The sequence below is a fragment of the Pelodiscus sinensis genome, chromosome 2 (assembly GCF_052426305.1).
Source record: "Pelodiscus sinensis isolate ZL-2025 chromosome 2, ASM5242630v1, whole genome shotgun sequence".
Taxonomy (NCBI): Eukaryota; Metazoa; Chordata; order Testudines; family Trionychidae; genus Pelodiscus; species Pelodiscus sinensis.
Window position 1 is genome coordinate 228,452,032 of NC_143053.1, and position 15,822 is coordinate 228,467,853.

At 44.7% G+C, this 15,822-nt stretch overlaps 1 protein-coding gene across 1 annotated transcript in view; it reads left to right on the plus strand.

Annotated features, from left to right (window-relative positions):
• APBB1IP (amyloid beta precursor protein binding family B member 1 interacting protein) overlaps nt 1-15,822 on the plus strand; it is a 115,129-nt gene that overhangs the window by 42,565 nt on the left and 56,742 nt on the right. The window contains exons 2-4 of the mRNA XM_014569656.4: nt 5,242-5,313; nt 7,786-7,873; nt 14,733-15,022. Of these exons, the coding sequence (XP_014425142.3) occupies nt 5,242-5,313; nt 7,786-7,873; nt 14,733-15,022 (450 nt within the window). The remainder of the gene's footprint in view (nt 1-5,241; nt 5,314-7,785; nt 7,874-14,732; nt 15,023-15,822) is intronic.

Genomic DNA, 15,822 nt, shown 5'->3' on the forward strand with positions numbered 1-15,822 from the left:
CAGCAGCACGGTCCCTCTTTTCACTCACACAACCGATTATCAATGCAGATACACAAGTCTATGAATAATGATCTGGAGGCTTTCATAGCTTCAGCCAAACTGTGATATTATACCATAGCTGTTGGTGAGCCTTTTCACATAGCTCTAGTAGTCTAAAGTCAGTGGCCTGTTTAATCCTTACCAAGGTCATTGTTGAATTTTGGACACACTTGTGTTAGTTTAAGGAATAACTCATTATGCTTAAGTTTAAAAGTAGTCTCTCTGCTCACAAAATATGATGATGGGAACATTAACTTTATTCTCCTGAGAATGACTTATAAAAATACAAGAAAAATATGGACACTAGTAAATGAGATGGCTCAGTGACTAGTTTGGTATAATCAGTCTAGTGTTCATGATGACTATCTATCTATTCACTGAAAGTGGCACCGAAGTTAGACACAGCATGCTTCATAATTATTGTTTGAAGTAGGGATGTAAGAGTTTAGCTGGTTACCTGGTAAGCAGTAGGCTTACTGGCCTGCTTACCCAGTAACCAGTTAACTGGCCCAGCTGGACCTGTCCCCTGCCTGTGGCCGTGGGAGGCTTCGCTGCCAGGACTCAACCAGCAGGGTGGCAGTTGGGAGCAGCTCCCCACCCGTGGCCAGTGGTTAACCAGTTAAACAAATTGTTCAATCAGTTAACTATTTTAGTGGGCTTTTACATCCCTAGTTTGAAGCTAATATGGAGCTTGTAGGGTCACCCAATTGCTCAAGGTCTAAAATATCTGCTATACGGTAATTCCTCATTTAACATGTGCCCGCATAACACGTTTTCTCGATAGCACGATTTTTTTTTTAGGGAACATTTTTTGAATTACACAACCATCCCCGGAATAACACAATTTCCCCAACCGGCCCGTTGCTGGCCACTGTGCGGGGCTTCCCCCACCTCCTTGCAAAGCTGCGGAGGGTTCGCTGCTCGCTGCGCCGTTCCCTGGCGACTCCCCCTCGCCAGACGCTGTGCAGGTCCCGGCAGACCCGTCACAGGGGCATACTCTCAACCCAATCCCCCCTCCCTTCTCCTCCCCTTCCCTTCCCTAGAGCCAAACACCTCCCCCTCCCTGCTGTAACCCAGGCCCCTTTCTCCCCCAACCTTATGTCCCGGTCCCAACAGACACCACTGCTTGAAACGCAACCCCCACCTTTTCCATTATTTTCAATGGGAAAATTGACCCCGCATAACACGTTTTCACTTAACACGATCATTTTCTGAAACATATCTATAGTGTTAAATGAGGAATTACTGTATCAAATTTTTTCACCAATCTATTTTTCAACTCTCAGCAAGATTAGTTCCTTCTGAGGTTAGCCCATTTCACCTCCTTATCTTTTAATCTACTGTAAAAAAAAGCAATCTCCTTTTTTTTGTAAGACCTCCAAGTAGAAACCTAAAAGTTAAGAACTTTTTAATTACTGAACATGGTAATTATTTACCATGTGTGTCCATAGTCAGCAATAGGGATATGAAGGTTTAACTGGTAAGCCTCATCCTTGATGGACGAGGCTTATCGGTTAAGGTTAATTGGTGGGGCTGGAGCAGCTCCCTGCCTGCTGTGGATAGGGGCTGTTCTGGTGCCCCTTTCAATCGGTTACCAGTTAAACAATAAGTCTATATCTATACTAGACTTCTTTTTCAGAAAAAGGTACACAAATCGCACCACAATTTGCGTACCTTTTTCTGATTGTTTTTTCAGAAGAGGCTTTTCCAATATTTGGCCCATCTACACTGGGCCAAATTTTGGAAAAACTTCCTCTTTCGGAAGAGCCCTTCTTCCTCGTGAAACGAGCTTTACAGAGCTTCCAAAAGAGTGCATCTGCTCTTCCACAAAAAATGTCGGACGAGCAGATGCATTCCCTGGATGTGATGGAGTTTTTCCGGGATTGGTATCCCAGGAAAAACCCCTAGTGTAAACATAGCCTTTGTAGCCAATTAAATGGGATCTTATCTCCCTAATCAGTGTCATGCACGCTCCGGAGAATGCACACATATCCTAAACTCAAATTTTTTCAGGATTCTCAGTGACTTCTTGAATGTATTATCCCTGAGGAAAGCTTAGCTCAGATACAGCATCTGATCTGCAATAAGGGCCTATGTTTTGCTGTGCTGTTTCCAGATGGATTAAAAGAGATACAAGCAGACCATTGGTTGACCCAACACAGTGAATCAGTAACTCAGGCCAGATTAGAAACCAGAATCTACTAGGCTCACAGTCCTTTGCTTTCAGCTGGGATTTTTAGAGATGCCTAAGGGGTTAGGGATTTAATGGGATCTGCAAGGACATCACTTCCTTAGGCTCATTACTTTTAGTACAGTTCAGTAACCAAGTAAAATTACCAAGTTGCTCTCAGGAAAAGGGTGTATATAATGTAATTTGGTAATTTATTATATAATTAAGGAGTTGTTATGACTGTAGATGTCCTGTAAAATTAAGTGCTTAAAGATTGGTGCAACCCCTGGTTTCTTTTTCCTGCTACTCTTTGCAATCACCAGGTTTTCTCCATGTCCCCTACTGACCACATCTTGAGAGCTCGTTGGTCTTGCGAGATTCTGGGCACTTTTGCCCCATGATGCAAGACAGTAAAGCACATGAGCAGTCCTACTGATATCAGTGGGGCTACAGCTCAGCATGTGTTTGAGTGTTTTGCAGGGTCAAGCCCCTGAGTAAGAGAGCACAATCTGCCGGGCTCCCAAGTCAGATAACTTTTAGCATGTTCCTGTACCTCAGCTATGACTATACATTTTCTCTGTCTTTGACAGCAGTCAGCAACAGACATCCAACAGCAGAAGAGCAGAAGTATCTCAAATTAAAACAAAGTTTGGTTAAACAAAGGGTGAAAGACAAAACAAATTAGGTGGATCAAACCACATCCAGACCCTGGCATAGAAAACAGCCTATCTGAGGGTATGTCTACACTACAGCGCTAGTTCGAACTAACTTAGTTCGAATTAGTTAATTCGAACTAAGCTAATTCGAACTAACGTGTCTAGAACTAAAAACTAGTTCGAATTAGCGTTTTGCTAATTCGAACTAGCAAGTCCACATTGAGTGGACCCTGAACAGGGCTTAAGGATCGCCAGAAGCAGTGCCGGCAGGGCATCAGAGGAGGACTTAGAGCATGGAGATGCTGTCTCAGGCTAGCCGAGGGCTGCGCTTAAAGGGTCCCGACCCCCACCCCGGACACACAGTTCTAAGGGGTGCCCCGCTTGCAAAGCAGTCCTGGCTTGGATTGCCCGGAGTACCCACACTGGGCACATCACACCACTCGGCCATCAGCCCGGCTGCACTTGCCGCAGGCTGCCATCTGGGGAGAGGGGTCAATCGGGGGGCTGCAGGAGAGCTTCCACCCCCAGAAGCCCGCAGAGCCAGCCCAGTCCTCCCCATCGGGGGCTCGTACCCCATTCCTCCCTCACCTCCTTCCACTTACCCCTCCCTAGCCCCCCTTCTTATTGATGTACAAAATAAAGATAACGTTTCTTCCAACATTGACTCTGTCTTTATTGAACAAAACTGGGGGAGACTGGGAAAAGGAGGTGGGAGAGGGGAAGAGAAAGGCTGGGAGAGGAGAGGGCAACTAACATGATCAGGGGTTGGGAAGAGGTCCCAGATGAAGAGAGGCTACAGAGACTGGGACTGTTCAGCTTAGAAAAGAGGAGACGGAGGGGGGGGCAGGATAGAGGTCTCTAAAAGCAGGGGTTGGGTGGAGAGGGTGCATTCAGAAAAGTTCTTCCTGAGTTCCCCTAAAGAAGGACTAGAGGACACCAAAGGAAAGGAATGGGTATCAGGCTTCAAACTAGTAAGAGAAAGTTGTTGTTCTTCCCAAAGCAAATAGTTAACCTGTGGAACTCCATGCTGCAGGAGGCTGTGAAGGCTGGAACTAGAACAGAGTTTAAAGGGAAGTGAGATCAAGTCATGGAGGTTGGGTCAATGGAGTAGTCTTAGCCAGGGGATAGGAGTGGTGTCCCTGCCCAAAGTTTGTGGAAGGCTGGAGATGGATGGCACGAGACAAATGGCTTGGTCACTGTCTTTGGTCCATCCCCTCCAGGGTCCCTAGGGTTGACCGCTGTCGGCAGACAGGCTACTGGGCTAGATGGACCTTTGGTCTGACCCAGGACGGCCATTGTAAGCTCAGGGCTCAGGGTCGGGGGTCTCAGTGGACCCCCTTGATTTTCATGCACACCTGCTCCTGGGTGGCCAGGCTGGCAGCTCTCCTGCCCTAGACGGCCACTTTCCTGTGCCTAGTGCGGAGATAGTGGACAAGGTCCACGATGTCCGCACTAGCCCAGGAAGGTGCCCGCCTCTTGCGGTCCAGGGCAAGCTCCCGGGAGCCGCCAGCCTGGTCCCGGGAAGAGGGGGTGGGCTGGGGGACATCGGTTGGGTGGCTCTGTGCCGTGCCAGGTGCAGGGTCTGCTGGCTGGGTGCTGGCAGGCTTGCACCTGGCACGGGCACAGTAGCCAGTCCGTGCGCCTTTAAGGGGGCCGGGGCCAGGAGGGGGGCATAGAGTTTCCCTGGTGTTGGCCAGAGTGGCCACCAGGGAAACCTGGGAGGGCTAGCCTCCCACTAGTTCGAATTAAGAGGCTACACACCCCTTAATTCGAACTAGTAAGTTCGAACTAGGCTTAATCCTCGTAAAATGAGGTTTTCCTAGTTCGAACTAAGCGCTCCGCTAGTTCGATTCAAATTCGAACTAGCGGAGCGCTAGTGTAGCGGCTATGAATGTTAGTTCGAACTAACGTCCGTTAGTTCGAACTAACATTGTAGTGTAGACATACCCTAATACCTTAAGCCAAGTACTGAAACCTTCACATTGACTGTTCAGGAATTTGTCAGCCTCGTATTTTTAGTTTCTCTCCTTTTCTCTCTACTCAGTTTTAGTTGTTTAAGGTGCAGATTTATTACCTGGTGACTTTTATACATTGAGGACCAAGACTTATGGACCTACTCAAGAGTATAAAATTAAGCATGTGCTTAAGCATGGACAGGACCAGAGAGCTAATTTGTTATCAATTATTTCTAAATTATGCAAAGATTTATCTGCTAAATTAGCCTAAATCAGAAACTGTTTCTTTCAATATGAATTGGAAGGTTTGGTAAGAAATGAACTAGATGAAGTTGGTTTTCTCCTGTGTTTATAGAATTGCTTCCAAAGTTTTAAACAGACTAATGCTGATGATCTTATCCATGGGTTTATTTCTTGTCAGATGGAGCAGGCATGTGATGATATAGATGAAATGTTCAGCAATTTACTGGGGGAAATGGACCTGCTAACACAGGTAAGTAATCTGTTTGAAAACAAAGAGATAAGAAACTTACCATAAGGTTATGTCTACACAGCAGCGTTATTTCAGAATAACTGATGTTATTTCAAAGTAACAAAGTGCGTGTCTGCACAGCAAGCCATGAAATAATGTTGAGATGGAAGACTTCTTACTCTGACTCCTGTAAACTAATTTCACAAGGAGTAAGGGAAGTCCAAGGAACAGTGTTCTTCCTTAGACTTGCTGTAGTGTAGACAGCGCCAAAAGCCAAATTAAGCTATTTCAACTTCAGCTATACAATTGAGGTAGCATATCTTAATTCAACTTTTGCCTTGCTCTGTACACGTGCCCTTTTGGAGGGAAACAAGGAGAATTCCTTACCTTTCTTACTCCTCTACAACTATCCATTGCACCTTCCTACTGAGTAAATACAGATAGCCTTTTGAGAGTGACTTCAAACTGATTTTTCTGTTTGGCATCTAAATCATGTTGCCTGCACAACAAAAATGACATTACAGTACGCTAGAACATGAAACTGCTCTAACATGATATCAGAGAAAAAACTTAAAAAACAAGTGGTCCTGTAGCTTCTTAGAGAGAGGCCTTTTTCAAAAAGTAAATCCAGATTCCTAGTAGACACAGCCTCAGGATGTCCAAACATTCTGCTATGGAAACAACGAGTTTGGATCTGAATCACCTTGGATGAATATTTAGTGTACATGTTTAAATGAATGGTAGCCAACTGAATCATAGAATTGTAGGGCTAGGAGGAACCTCAAGAAGTTCTCAAGTCCTACCCCCACTGTGCTGTGGCAGGACCAAGAAAACCTGACAGGGGTTTGTCCAACCTGTTTTTACAAACCTCCAATTGTGAGGATTCCACCACTATAAATTGTAAACTGAATCAACTATAAACTATGGAAATGAAGACAAAATATTTTAAATAATTTGTTGAATCTTTGAGAAGCATCTAGCATGATTCATGGAATGATAGAACATTGATGGCAGTAGGGACTATATGCATATGAAATATTACCAACATGGAACATGTTCTAGAAGGAACTATAAAAACAGACTGAGTCTCTTTCTAAACCCAAGACCTTGGAAGATTTCCTACACCAACACTGATAAGATTCAGGGAAGATTTATAGTCCAAAAATGTTATACTCATGACATTTGTTTTAAATTAAGTTACACTTAATTAAAACACTAAAACTGTCATCTTGAATTTTGCATGAGATACCCTATCCAAAACCTCTATTTCTGAAATCTTTATTATTGAGTTCCAGTCATTGCCAAATTCAAGACCAAATATTTAGTGACATAAAATTGGAATTCTGCTTGAAGCATCTTGAAAACAAGAGGGAACGTGATTTAATTTACGACAGTCTTGGCAATTGAAACCACAACACCTGGTCCTCTGTTAGCTTTCTGACTTTTTAACAGTTTCAGTTATAAATGAGAACAGGATCGTTTAATGTAATTAGTTTTATATTAAAATATTGAAATATAACAGAAAAATTACCTTTGCTTTGTATTACTTTTTACCTTATAATTTATTGATTTTCCTTCTCTTTATTTAGAATTTTTTTTCTGGTTCTTCTAGTTTTCTATTTTCCTAAACTATTCTTTGAATTGTATTTTTTCTTCCCTTTTATTACTGTCTTTAGGTCTTATTCTCATTTATATTAATGTCTCTATATACCACTGTGGCAATGTAAATGGACCAGAAAATGGATATAGATATGGCACATTCACAGTGTAAACAGGCCTTAAAGAGAAAGGGCCTGATTCTCATTTATATTGTCTCTTCCTGTTTAATTTTTAACTACTTTTCTACATTTCCATTGTTTTGTCTTTGATTTGTCTGACTTTTACTGTATGCTTGTACTTCTGTTTCTAATATTCCAATATTCATTATGAAATACCAATTTATTTCCTTTTGTAAAAATTAAAAAATGAACAGCTAGCTAGTTAGCTAGCACTATATAAATATAGATATAAATATATAAATTTGACCGCTAATATAGCAAAGCAGTTAAAAACGTGATTAGCATAAATCACCCAGTAGTAAGTAAGTATGGTTGCCATTTTTGTCTTCTCTATTTTATATATAAACTCCTTCCTAAATTTCTTTTAATTTGGGCTGTGAAATTCTTTCATGTAGTTATTTTCTTCCTTTCCCTTATTCACACTTTCTCTATTTTTGTAAGCATGAATAGTCATGCAGAAGTGGCATTTTTAGCTTACATGTTTCAATTTTTCAGCTTTGCACAAATTCATAAAAAACTAACATTAAGAGAAGCCTTTCATCCATATAAAACATCATGGAGCAAACAGGACCAACACACTAGTATATGGGTTTCTGTTTCTTGAGGGAAGAACTGTCTTTGTTACAATAATTATCAGTGTAACATGCTCTGTAAATATTAGTATCTTTATGATAATTACATCATCAATTCCTTTCTTTTTGTTCCATCTGAACAGAGTTTAGGAGTGGAAACCGTCCAGCCTCCATCCCCCAAAGCATCTAATAAAGAGTATAACTTTACAGTTGGCTTTACAGATTTAAATGGTAAGTGAGTAAAAGGATTATTTAGGGTTGCTGTAATGTTTTTATGTCACCCTTCTGCTGGGTGGAAGTGGCAGCAACAAGGGTGGAGTTCCATATCCAGGAGTTCCTCTTAATGGTACAAAACAGAACCAGCTTGAACCCCTAGCCACTGTTCTGAGAAAATATGACACCAGCTGTTGGCACCTCTCAGACGCACTATTTCCCCTCTCCTAACCACTAAGTCTGGATATAACAAAAGAGAACTTTTCAATAAAAGAGAACTAAGTGGTAGTTTGAGAAAACCCCAAGCCATGTTCAAAAGTATTCTACCATAAGCAGAAATTCAGCTCCAGTGCACATGGGGCAATTTCTTTGCAAATCACTCTTCCTCCCCTCCCTTCTTCTCCCCCCTCCACAGTTGCTGGTCTTTGATCAGCAAAGACCTAGAGTTCAGAGGCATGTTCACAACATGTGAGGTGTCTAGCAATATCTCTGTGGTCTCTATGAGCCTTTGCGGGTGGCGAATTTGTGCTGTTATTGTTGGACACCCTCTGGCCTCTTTGCAATGACATGTTTTGAGGTTCCACGGCTAAAACCAGATCTTCAGTGAATTCAGCTCTCAGGGTACGTCTAGACTACAGGCTTTTGTCGACAAAACCCTAGATGCAATAACACCTTCTGTCGACAAAACTCTGTCGACAAAAGGCGTTATGCCTCCTAAAATGAGGTTTACCAGCGTCGACAAAACTGCTGAGTTCTGTCGACGTTATGTCGACAGAATTCAGCGGTAGTGTAGACGCAGGTATAGTTTTGTCGACAAAAGTCCACTTTTGTCGACAAAACTCTGTAGTCTAGACACACCCTCAGTGATTTCACAGGATAGCAGGGAACCTCACTGCCAGTACAGCCTCTGCATTGTCTTTCCTTTCACTATTGTACCCACACCAGGACTAAGGTATAGTGCCCAATCCTGCTTAACAGTAATCCAACACTAGTAATTACTATACAGAAACAGTGTATTTAAAATGAGTCTGATTAGCTCTGTCTCCAAACGCTAGAGAGGGGAAGGTCAAAGGGTGTCTACAACTCTTGGGGCAGAGCTCAACCCCCTACATAGCATTGCAATATGATACAAATCCAAGTCCCCATCACCTCTCTCTTTGCTGGGATTTGGCATTCCTGCTCCCTGCTTAGGTATTAAAGTTTGGGTTAGGGTGACCCTCTCTCATTCAGGCAGGCTAAGCACAGTTCTGCTTCCCTTCACTCATACAGTGACCACATTTCTTTGCCCTTGTACTAAAGTGATTTGTAACCCAACACCAGCCAAAAGGTGATCATTTTGGCAAAGCAGCTTCATTATGTTGCGTACCTAGGCCATGTAGGCGTGTCTATGCAAAGTCTTTCCCTGTAACTCATCACAAGGGCTACGTCTAGACTACATGCCTCTGTCGCCAGAGGCATGTAGATGAGGCTACCAGGCATAGGAAATGAAGCGGCGATTTAAATAATCGCCGCTTCATTTAAATTTACATGGCTGCCGCGCTGACCCGATCAGCTGTTTGTCAGCTCAGCGCGGTAGTCTGGACGCACGGGTGTCGACATCAAAGGCATTTGTCGACCACCCAGGTAAATCTCATTCCAGGAGGCATACCTGGGTGGTCGACAAATGCCTTTGATGTCGACACCCGCGCGTCCAGACTACCGCGCTGAGCTGACAAACAGCTGATCGGGTCAGCGCGGCAGCCATGTAAATTTAAATGAAGCGGTGATTATTTAAATCGCCGCTTCAATTTCCTATGCCTGGTAGCCTCATCTACATGCCTCTGTCGCCAGAGGCATGTAGTCTAGACGTAGCCAAGATGTTGGGATAGCTCATTCAGACACTGTTTCTATCTAAAAAATACCACAAAAATAGAGGAGTAAAAAGCTAAACATATACACAATTAGCAAAAGCAACCAATGATTGTCTCAATTTGATATGCCTTAAAGAGGCCTGATTTTCAGAGTAGGGATATTCAGCATTTTCTGGAGGTTAGACCTGGGAAGAGGTTGCAAGTTGAACACTCCTAAATAGAAATCACTAGTCACTTTTGGAAAGCATGTCCTAATGTCTTTCATATTTAAATGTTTTAATGACACTTTAAACAAAATGTAGCAATATTAACCTGACAGATGGAATACATGAATGGAAAACATGACAGTGTAATGCCATTTGTGCTTTATAGGGGATCTGTATTTATAGGTATCTGTCCTTTTTCCCTTAGAGATTGCTAATAAAACGAATTGATGATAGCTTTGAGAATGTTGGAAACTACATAGGTTAGAATATTGCTTTAATGTGTATGTCACAAAAATGTCTCAATTATTAAAAGAGAGATAGGATTTGCTTAGAAATAATTTAGACCCCATTTCAGGAAATGCTTAAATATATGCTTAAATTCATCCCTGATCAAGAAATGCTTAAATGCTTTCCTTGAGTTGGGTCCTGATAGTAGACCAGCCTGGGAGAAATTCTTAGCAATACTCAGTTCCATTTGTAGGGACCCTGCCTATTCTTCAGTGTACCGACAAAAATAAATATGGAATAATGACAAAAGCAACAGTTCTATTCCAGACTGGGATTGTGGGGCTCTCTGACTTCCAGTAGCTAAAGGATTAGGACCTCACCAGGCTGGGAAGAGGGTGGTCCGCAGGGCCTGTTTGCCCTCTTGCAGCATTCTGCTGCCTCCTTGGGAAAGTATTCTCAGCTCTTGCTTGGTCCCAGCCATCCTCATGGGGCTGGAGCCCTCACAGGAATCACATCCAGTCATACTTAGCATGATGCTAAGCAGACCTTGCTGATTCCTAGCACCTAACTGCTTGGCTTCTCTCCAGAATAGGGCTGGCTGCTCCCTGCTCTAGCACTAGCTACAACTAGACTTTTTTGCCTAATGTCTCATTACAAGATTTCATTTAACTGTGGCCTACATTAGGCAATCACAGGAAGGGGCTGTTGACTCAGCTAGAAACTCCATTAAGAGAGTTATCTCATTTTAAGTGTGTCAGAGTTGAAAACACATAATAAATGTGGAATGTTTAGATCTGTTCTGGCAAAATATATTAATAAAGAAATTGCATGGTTTAAGCTCTGACTGAAGGGGACCTCAGAGCCCTGCATATTACTTTACGGGTGATAAGTTACTGATGCCTATCAGGCAATGTCTAATGTAGTAAGTAGGAATGTGATGTTTCAGATTTTTTTTTTAAATCTTAAAGCCTCATGGCTTGACTTCCTTGCACTAATGATGGTTTACACCTGTGTAACCACATGGATTTAGGGACAACAGTCCGTTTAAAACCTGGTCTTGAGGCAGAGGTTATTCCAGGACAAGGAAATGCTGTTTGGTCCAGAGGGAGCGCTGTGGAGAAAGGGAGAATGGTGGGCTGTGTGTACTGCATCTCCGGGTCCAGGCTTGAAAGTGTAATTCCAGCATCCTGGTGGTCAAGATGGAGTCTGCTCTGCTGGCAGCTCTGGCTAACAAAAGGTGGTGCAGAAACATAGCAGGAAAATGGCTTTGTACCCCAGAGCTGGACTAAAAACACCCACTCCAGGATAGTATAGCCAATATGGGAGAGGGAAATATTTATGTACAGAGGTATGAATGGAGGAAAACACACTGAGAAAATCAGGGGACCAGTAAAAAGGGGTTACATTCAACATGAAGACCCAGCAGCTCAGAGGTACCACAATATAAAAGAATAGACACTGAACAAGGTGTCTAGACTCAGAGTTCAGGAATCCTGGGCAGAGTGCCAGTCCCACAGGGAGTCTTGGGTGCACTTGGTTAACTTTGGCTCCAGTAAAACTTTTTTCCCAAGAAACTCCTCTGTGGCCTTCTGTCACTCTGTGCAAACCCACATAGAGCAACAACCTCCCACCTAATTTGCTAACAGCCTCCCTCCTTATCCCAGTGCAAAGTCACAAACTCATGGGCCTGTGCTGCTCTGGGCAACAGGGATGCTAGGTTTTTCTCCGGCTTGTCCTTCCAGCTGATTCCTTCCTGACACCATGCTCTGTAAGTCAGTGCTCTCCCCTTCCCAGGCTTCAGGCTAATTTCCGACTGCTTCGTTACATGAGGGCCTGCTGTCTGTAGGCCCTCTAGTCTGGAGCTCCATACACACACAGGCTCCTGTCACTCTTCCTCTCTCCAATCCCTATCCTGTGGAACAAACAGCACTTTTTCTGCTTCAAGACCAGATTCTAAGGGGCTTAGACCTGATTTAGACCTCAGTCCTGCAAGATGCTGAGCATGGTCTCTGATGCAAATGGTTTGTAAGTCCTTGCTTAACTTTTCCACTGAAGTCAATGGAACTTCTCACATCCTTAAAGTTTAGCGTGTGTAGAAAAACTTTGCCATATCAGAGCCAGACTTCAGAGCACTTTACAGGATTGAGCCCTTAGCACTATGAATGTAAGAGATATTAATTCTTCCTGTCCTACCTAAGGCTATGTTTGCACTACCTTACAGCAGCACTACTATACCACTACATCTGTGCTGCTGTAAAGTCTGGACCTGCTGTATCAAAGTCTCTATGTACATACTTAACTTTAAGGAGGCGAGAAGTTCCATTTTCGTCAGTGTAATTGCTCTCTTGCTTTAAGGGCTTAACTACTCTCTTGCATTAGACAGTGCTCAGCACCTTGCAGGACCCCTGACCAACAAAAAATTTACCAAAAAAAGTGCCAGTGTAGACAAAACCTAAGGGTATGTCTACACTAGAAAGTTAGTTCGAACTAACGGACGTTAGTTCGAACTAACTTTCCTATGCGCTACACTAGCGCTCCGCTAGTTCGAATTTGAATCGAACTAGCGGAGCGCTTAGTTCGAACTAGGAAAACCTCATTTTACGAGGACTAACGCCTAGTTCGAACTAGCTAGTTCGAACTAAGGGCTGTGTAGCCCTTTGGTTCGAACTAGTGGGAGGCTAGCCCTCCCCAGGTTTCCCTGGTGGCCACTCTGGCCAACACCAGGGAAACTCTATGCCCCCCTCCCGGCCCCGGACCCCTTAAAGGGGCACGGGCTGGCTACGGTGCCCGTGCCAGGTGCAAGCCTGCCAGCACCCAGCTAGCAGACCCTGCACCTGGCACGGCACAGAGCCACCCACCCGATGCCCCCCAGCCCTCCCCCTCTTGCCGGGACCAGGCTGGCGGCTCCCGGGAGCTTGCCCTGGACCGCAAGAGGCGGGCACCTTCCTGGGCTAGTGCGGACATCGTGGACCTCGTCCACGATCTCCGCACTAGGCACAGGAAAGTGGCCGTCTAGGGCAGGAGAGCTGCCAGCCTGGCCACCCAGGAGCAGGTGTGCATGAAAATCAAGGGGGTCCACTGAGACCCCCGACCCTGAGCCCTGAGCTTACAATGGCCGTCCTGGGTCAGACCAAAGGTCCATCTAGCCCAGTAGCCTCTCTGCCAACAGCGGCCAACCCTAGGGACCCTGGAGGGGATGGACCGAAGACAATGACCAAGCCATTTGTCTCGTGCCATCCCTCTCCAGCCTTCCACAAACTTTGGGCAGGGACACCACTCCTACCCTCTGGCTAATAGGACTCCATGGACCCAACCTCCATCACTTGATCTCACTTCCCTTTAAACTCTGTTCTAGTTCTAGCCTTCACAGCCTCCTGCAGCAAGGAGTTCCACAGGTTAACTATTTGCTTTGGGAAGAAGAACAACTTTCTCTTACTAGTTTCAAGCCTGCTACCCATTCCTTTCCTTTGGTGTCCTCTAGTCCTTCTTTATGGGAACTCATGAAGAACTTTTCTGAATGCACCCTCTCCACCCAACCCCTGCTTTTAGAGACCTCTATCCTGTCCCCCCTCCGTCTCCTCTTTTCTAAGCTGAACAGTCCCAGTCTCTGTAGCCTCTCTTCATCTGGGACCTGTTCCCAACCCCTGATCATGTTAGTTGCCCTCCCCTCTCCCAGCCTTTCTCTTCCCCTCTCCCACCTCCTTTTCCCAGTCTCCCCCAGTTTTTTTCAATAAAGACAGAGTCAATGTTGGAAGAAACATTAGCTTTATTTTGTACATCAATAAGAAGGGGGGCTAGGGAAGGGCAAGTGGAAGAAGGTGAGGGAGGAATGGGGCACGAGCCCCCGATGGGGAGGACTGGGCTGGCTCTGCGGGCTTCTGGGGGTGGAAGCTCTCCTGCAGCCCCCCAATTACTCCCTCTCCCCAGATGGCAGCCTGCGGCAAGTGCAGCCGGGCTGATGGCCGAGTGGTGTGATGTGCCCAGTGTGGGCACTCAGGGCACTCCAAGCCAGAACTTCTTTGCAAGCGGGGCACCCCTTAGAACTGTGTGTCCGGGGTGGGGGTCGGGACCCTTTAAGCGCAGCCCTCGGCTAGCCTGAGACAGTATCTCCACGCTCTAAGTCCTCCTTTTATGCCCTGCCAGCACTGCTTCCGGCCATCCTTAAGCCCTGTTCAGAGTCCACTCAATGTGGACTTACTAGTTCGAACTAGCAAAACGCTAGTTCGAACTAGTTTTTAGTTCTAGATGCGTTAGTTCGAACTAGCTTAGTTCGAATTAACTAATTCGAACTAAGTTAGTTCGAACTAGCGCTGTAGTGTAGACGTACCCTAAGATACTAATGCAGTTCTTCTAGAAAGGAAATTTCCCACCTAGTCTATTCCAAAGTATGATCAAGTTAATTATTACCCCCAAAATACAGCATTTCCATAGAACCTAAATGAGTCTCCATCTTTAAAATTGTCCCCTTTCCCTTAATCTCTACAATTAACATCTTCTATAATTTAGTTTTCATTGAACTGAGTGCAGATATTTTGTCATGTCACACATTCTCTAAAGAGCTTGGTTTTTTTGGGGGGTGTCATTTCTTCACAGAATCTTTAATTACGCTGGAGGACAGTGACTTGGATGCTTTAATGGCTGATCTGGTAGCAGACCTAAGTGAAGTTGAACAGAAGACATTACAAGCAAAGAATACTTCTTCTCAATGCCCACAAACTGCAGTCACTCAGCCTTCAACAGGTGTTTGTGCTGCTGCTTCTTATGGTTGTAAATCAAATGTCCCTGTTGTCACTGGGCATTTTGAAGATGACTTGCCCCCTCCACCTCCAGATCCTGTTTTTGACCTCCCACTACCACCTCCCCCTCCTGAACCACTCACTCAGGTAAGCACTGACTGGAGTGCCTGTTTCACAGTTTCTCTTAGCTTCTGAGGAAGGGGCTAGGCCGGTGATTTTCCTGGACTCTAATCCTTAGCTCTGTCTGGATGAGATGGGCTGCCAGATGAGTTTGGCCTGATTTAGAAAAAGATGGATGAGAAGGTAGTTGTTGCGCTTGCCATTTCTGTTTGGAAGTGAAATTAGATCCAGTCTGGACTTCCCCTGGTTTTGATGCATCAGCTGCCTGTGGACTCGTTTTTGGTTCTGTTGGTTCAGAAGGGTTGTTCCTCCCACGTCTCTCAAATTAGGTCCAGAACCCCTTGAGATTGCTTCCTGTACAAAAGTTCAAAAGATGAGACGCTCGTGAAAGACTGGGTAGCCTCCCAGACTGTGAATATGAGGGATGGGAAGAGCTGGTCTCAATGATGCACATCAGTCAGGACAAACTTACAGAGCCTGGTTTTTAGGGTTCTACTGAAGCACTCTATTAGCACTCTGTCTGTTTGGAAGTGGTATATGGATGTTCGGAGAGTTTTGATTTTCAGCAATCAGCAGAGTTGCTGCACCGTTTGGGACATAAACTTTGTTCTCTGATAAGATTTCTCAAGGGACCTTAACTCAGCCAAGTAGTTCTCAATCAGTTGAATGGTGGTGGCCACACTATCAGGGTGATTCTGTATGATCCAATCCTTACCCCCAGAGGCAGGCCCGGTCAAAGAGTTTTCAGGCCGAAGGCAGCATGGCTGAGTTGCATGGCCCCATGGCTCCCAGTCAAGGCAGCGAGTGAGCGACTCGGTGGATGGGGC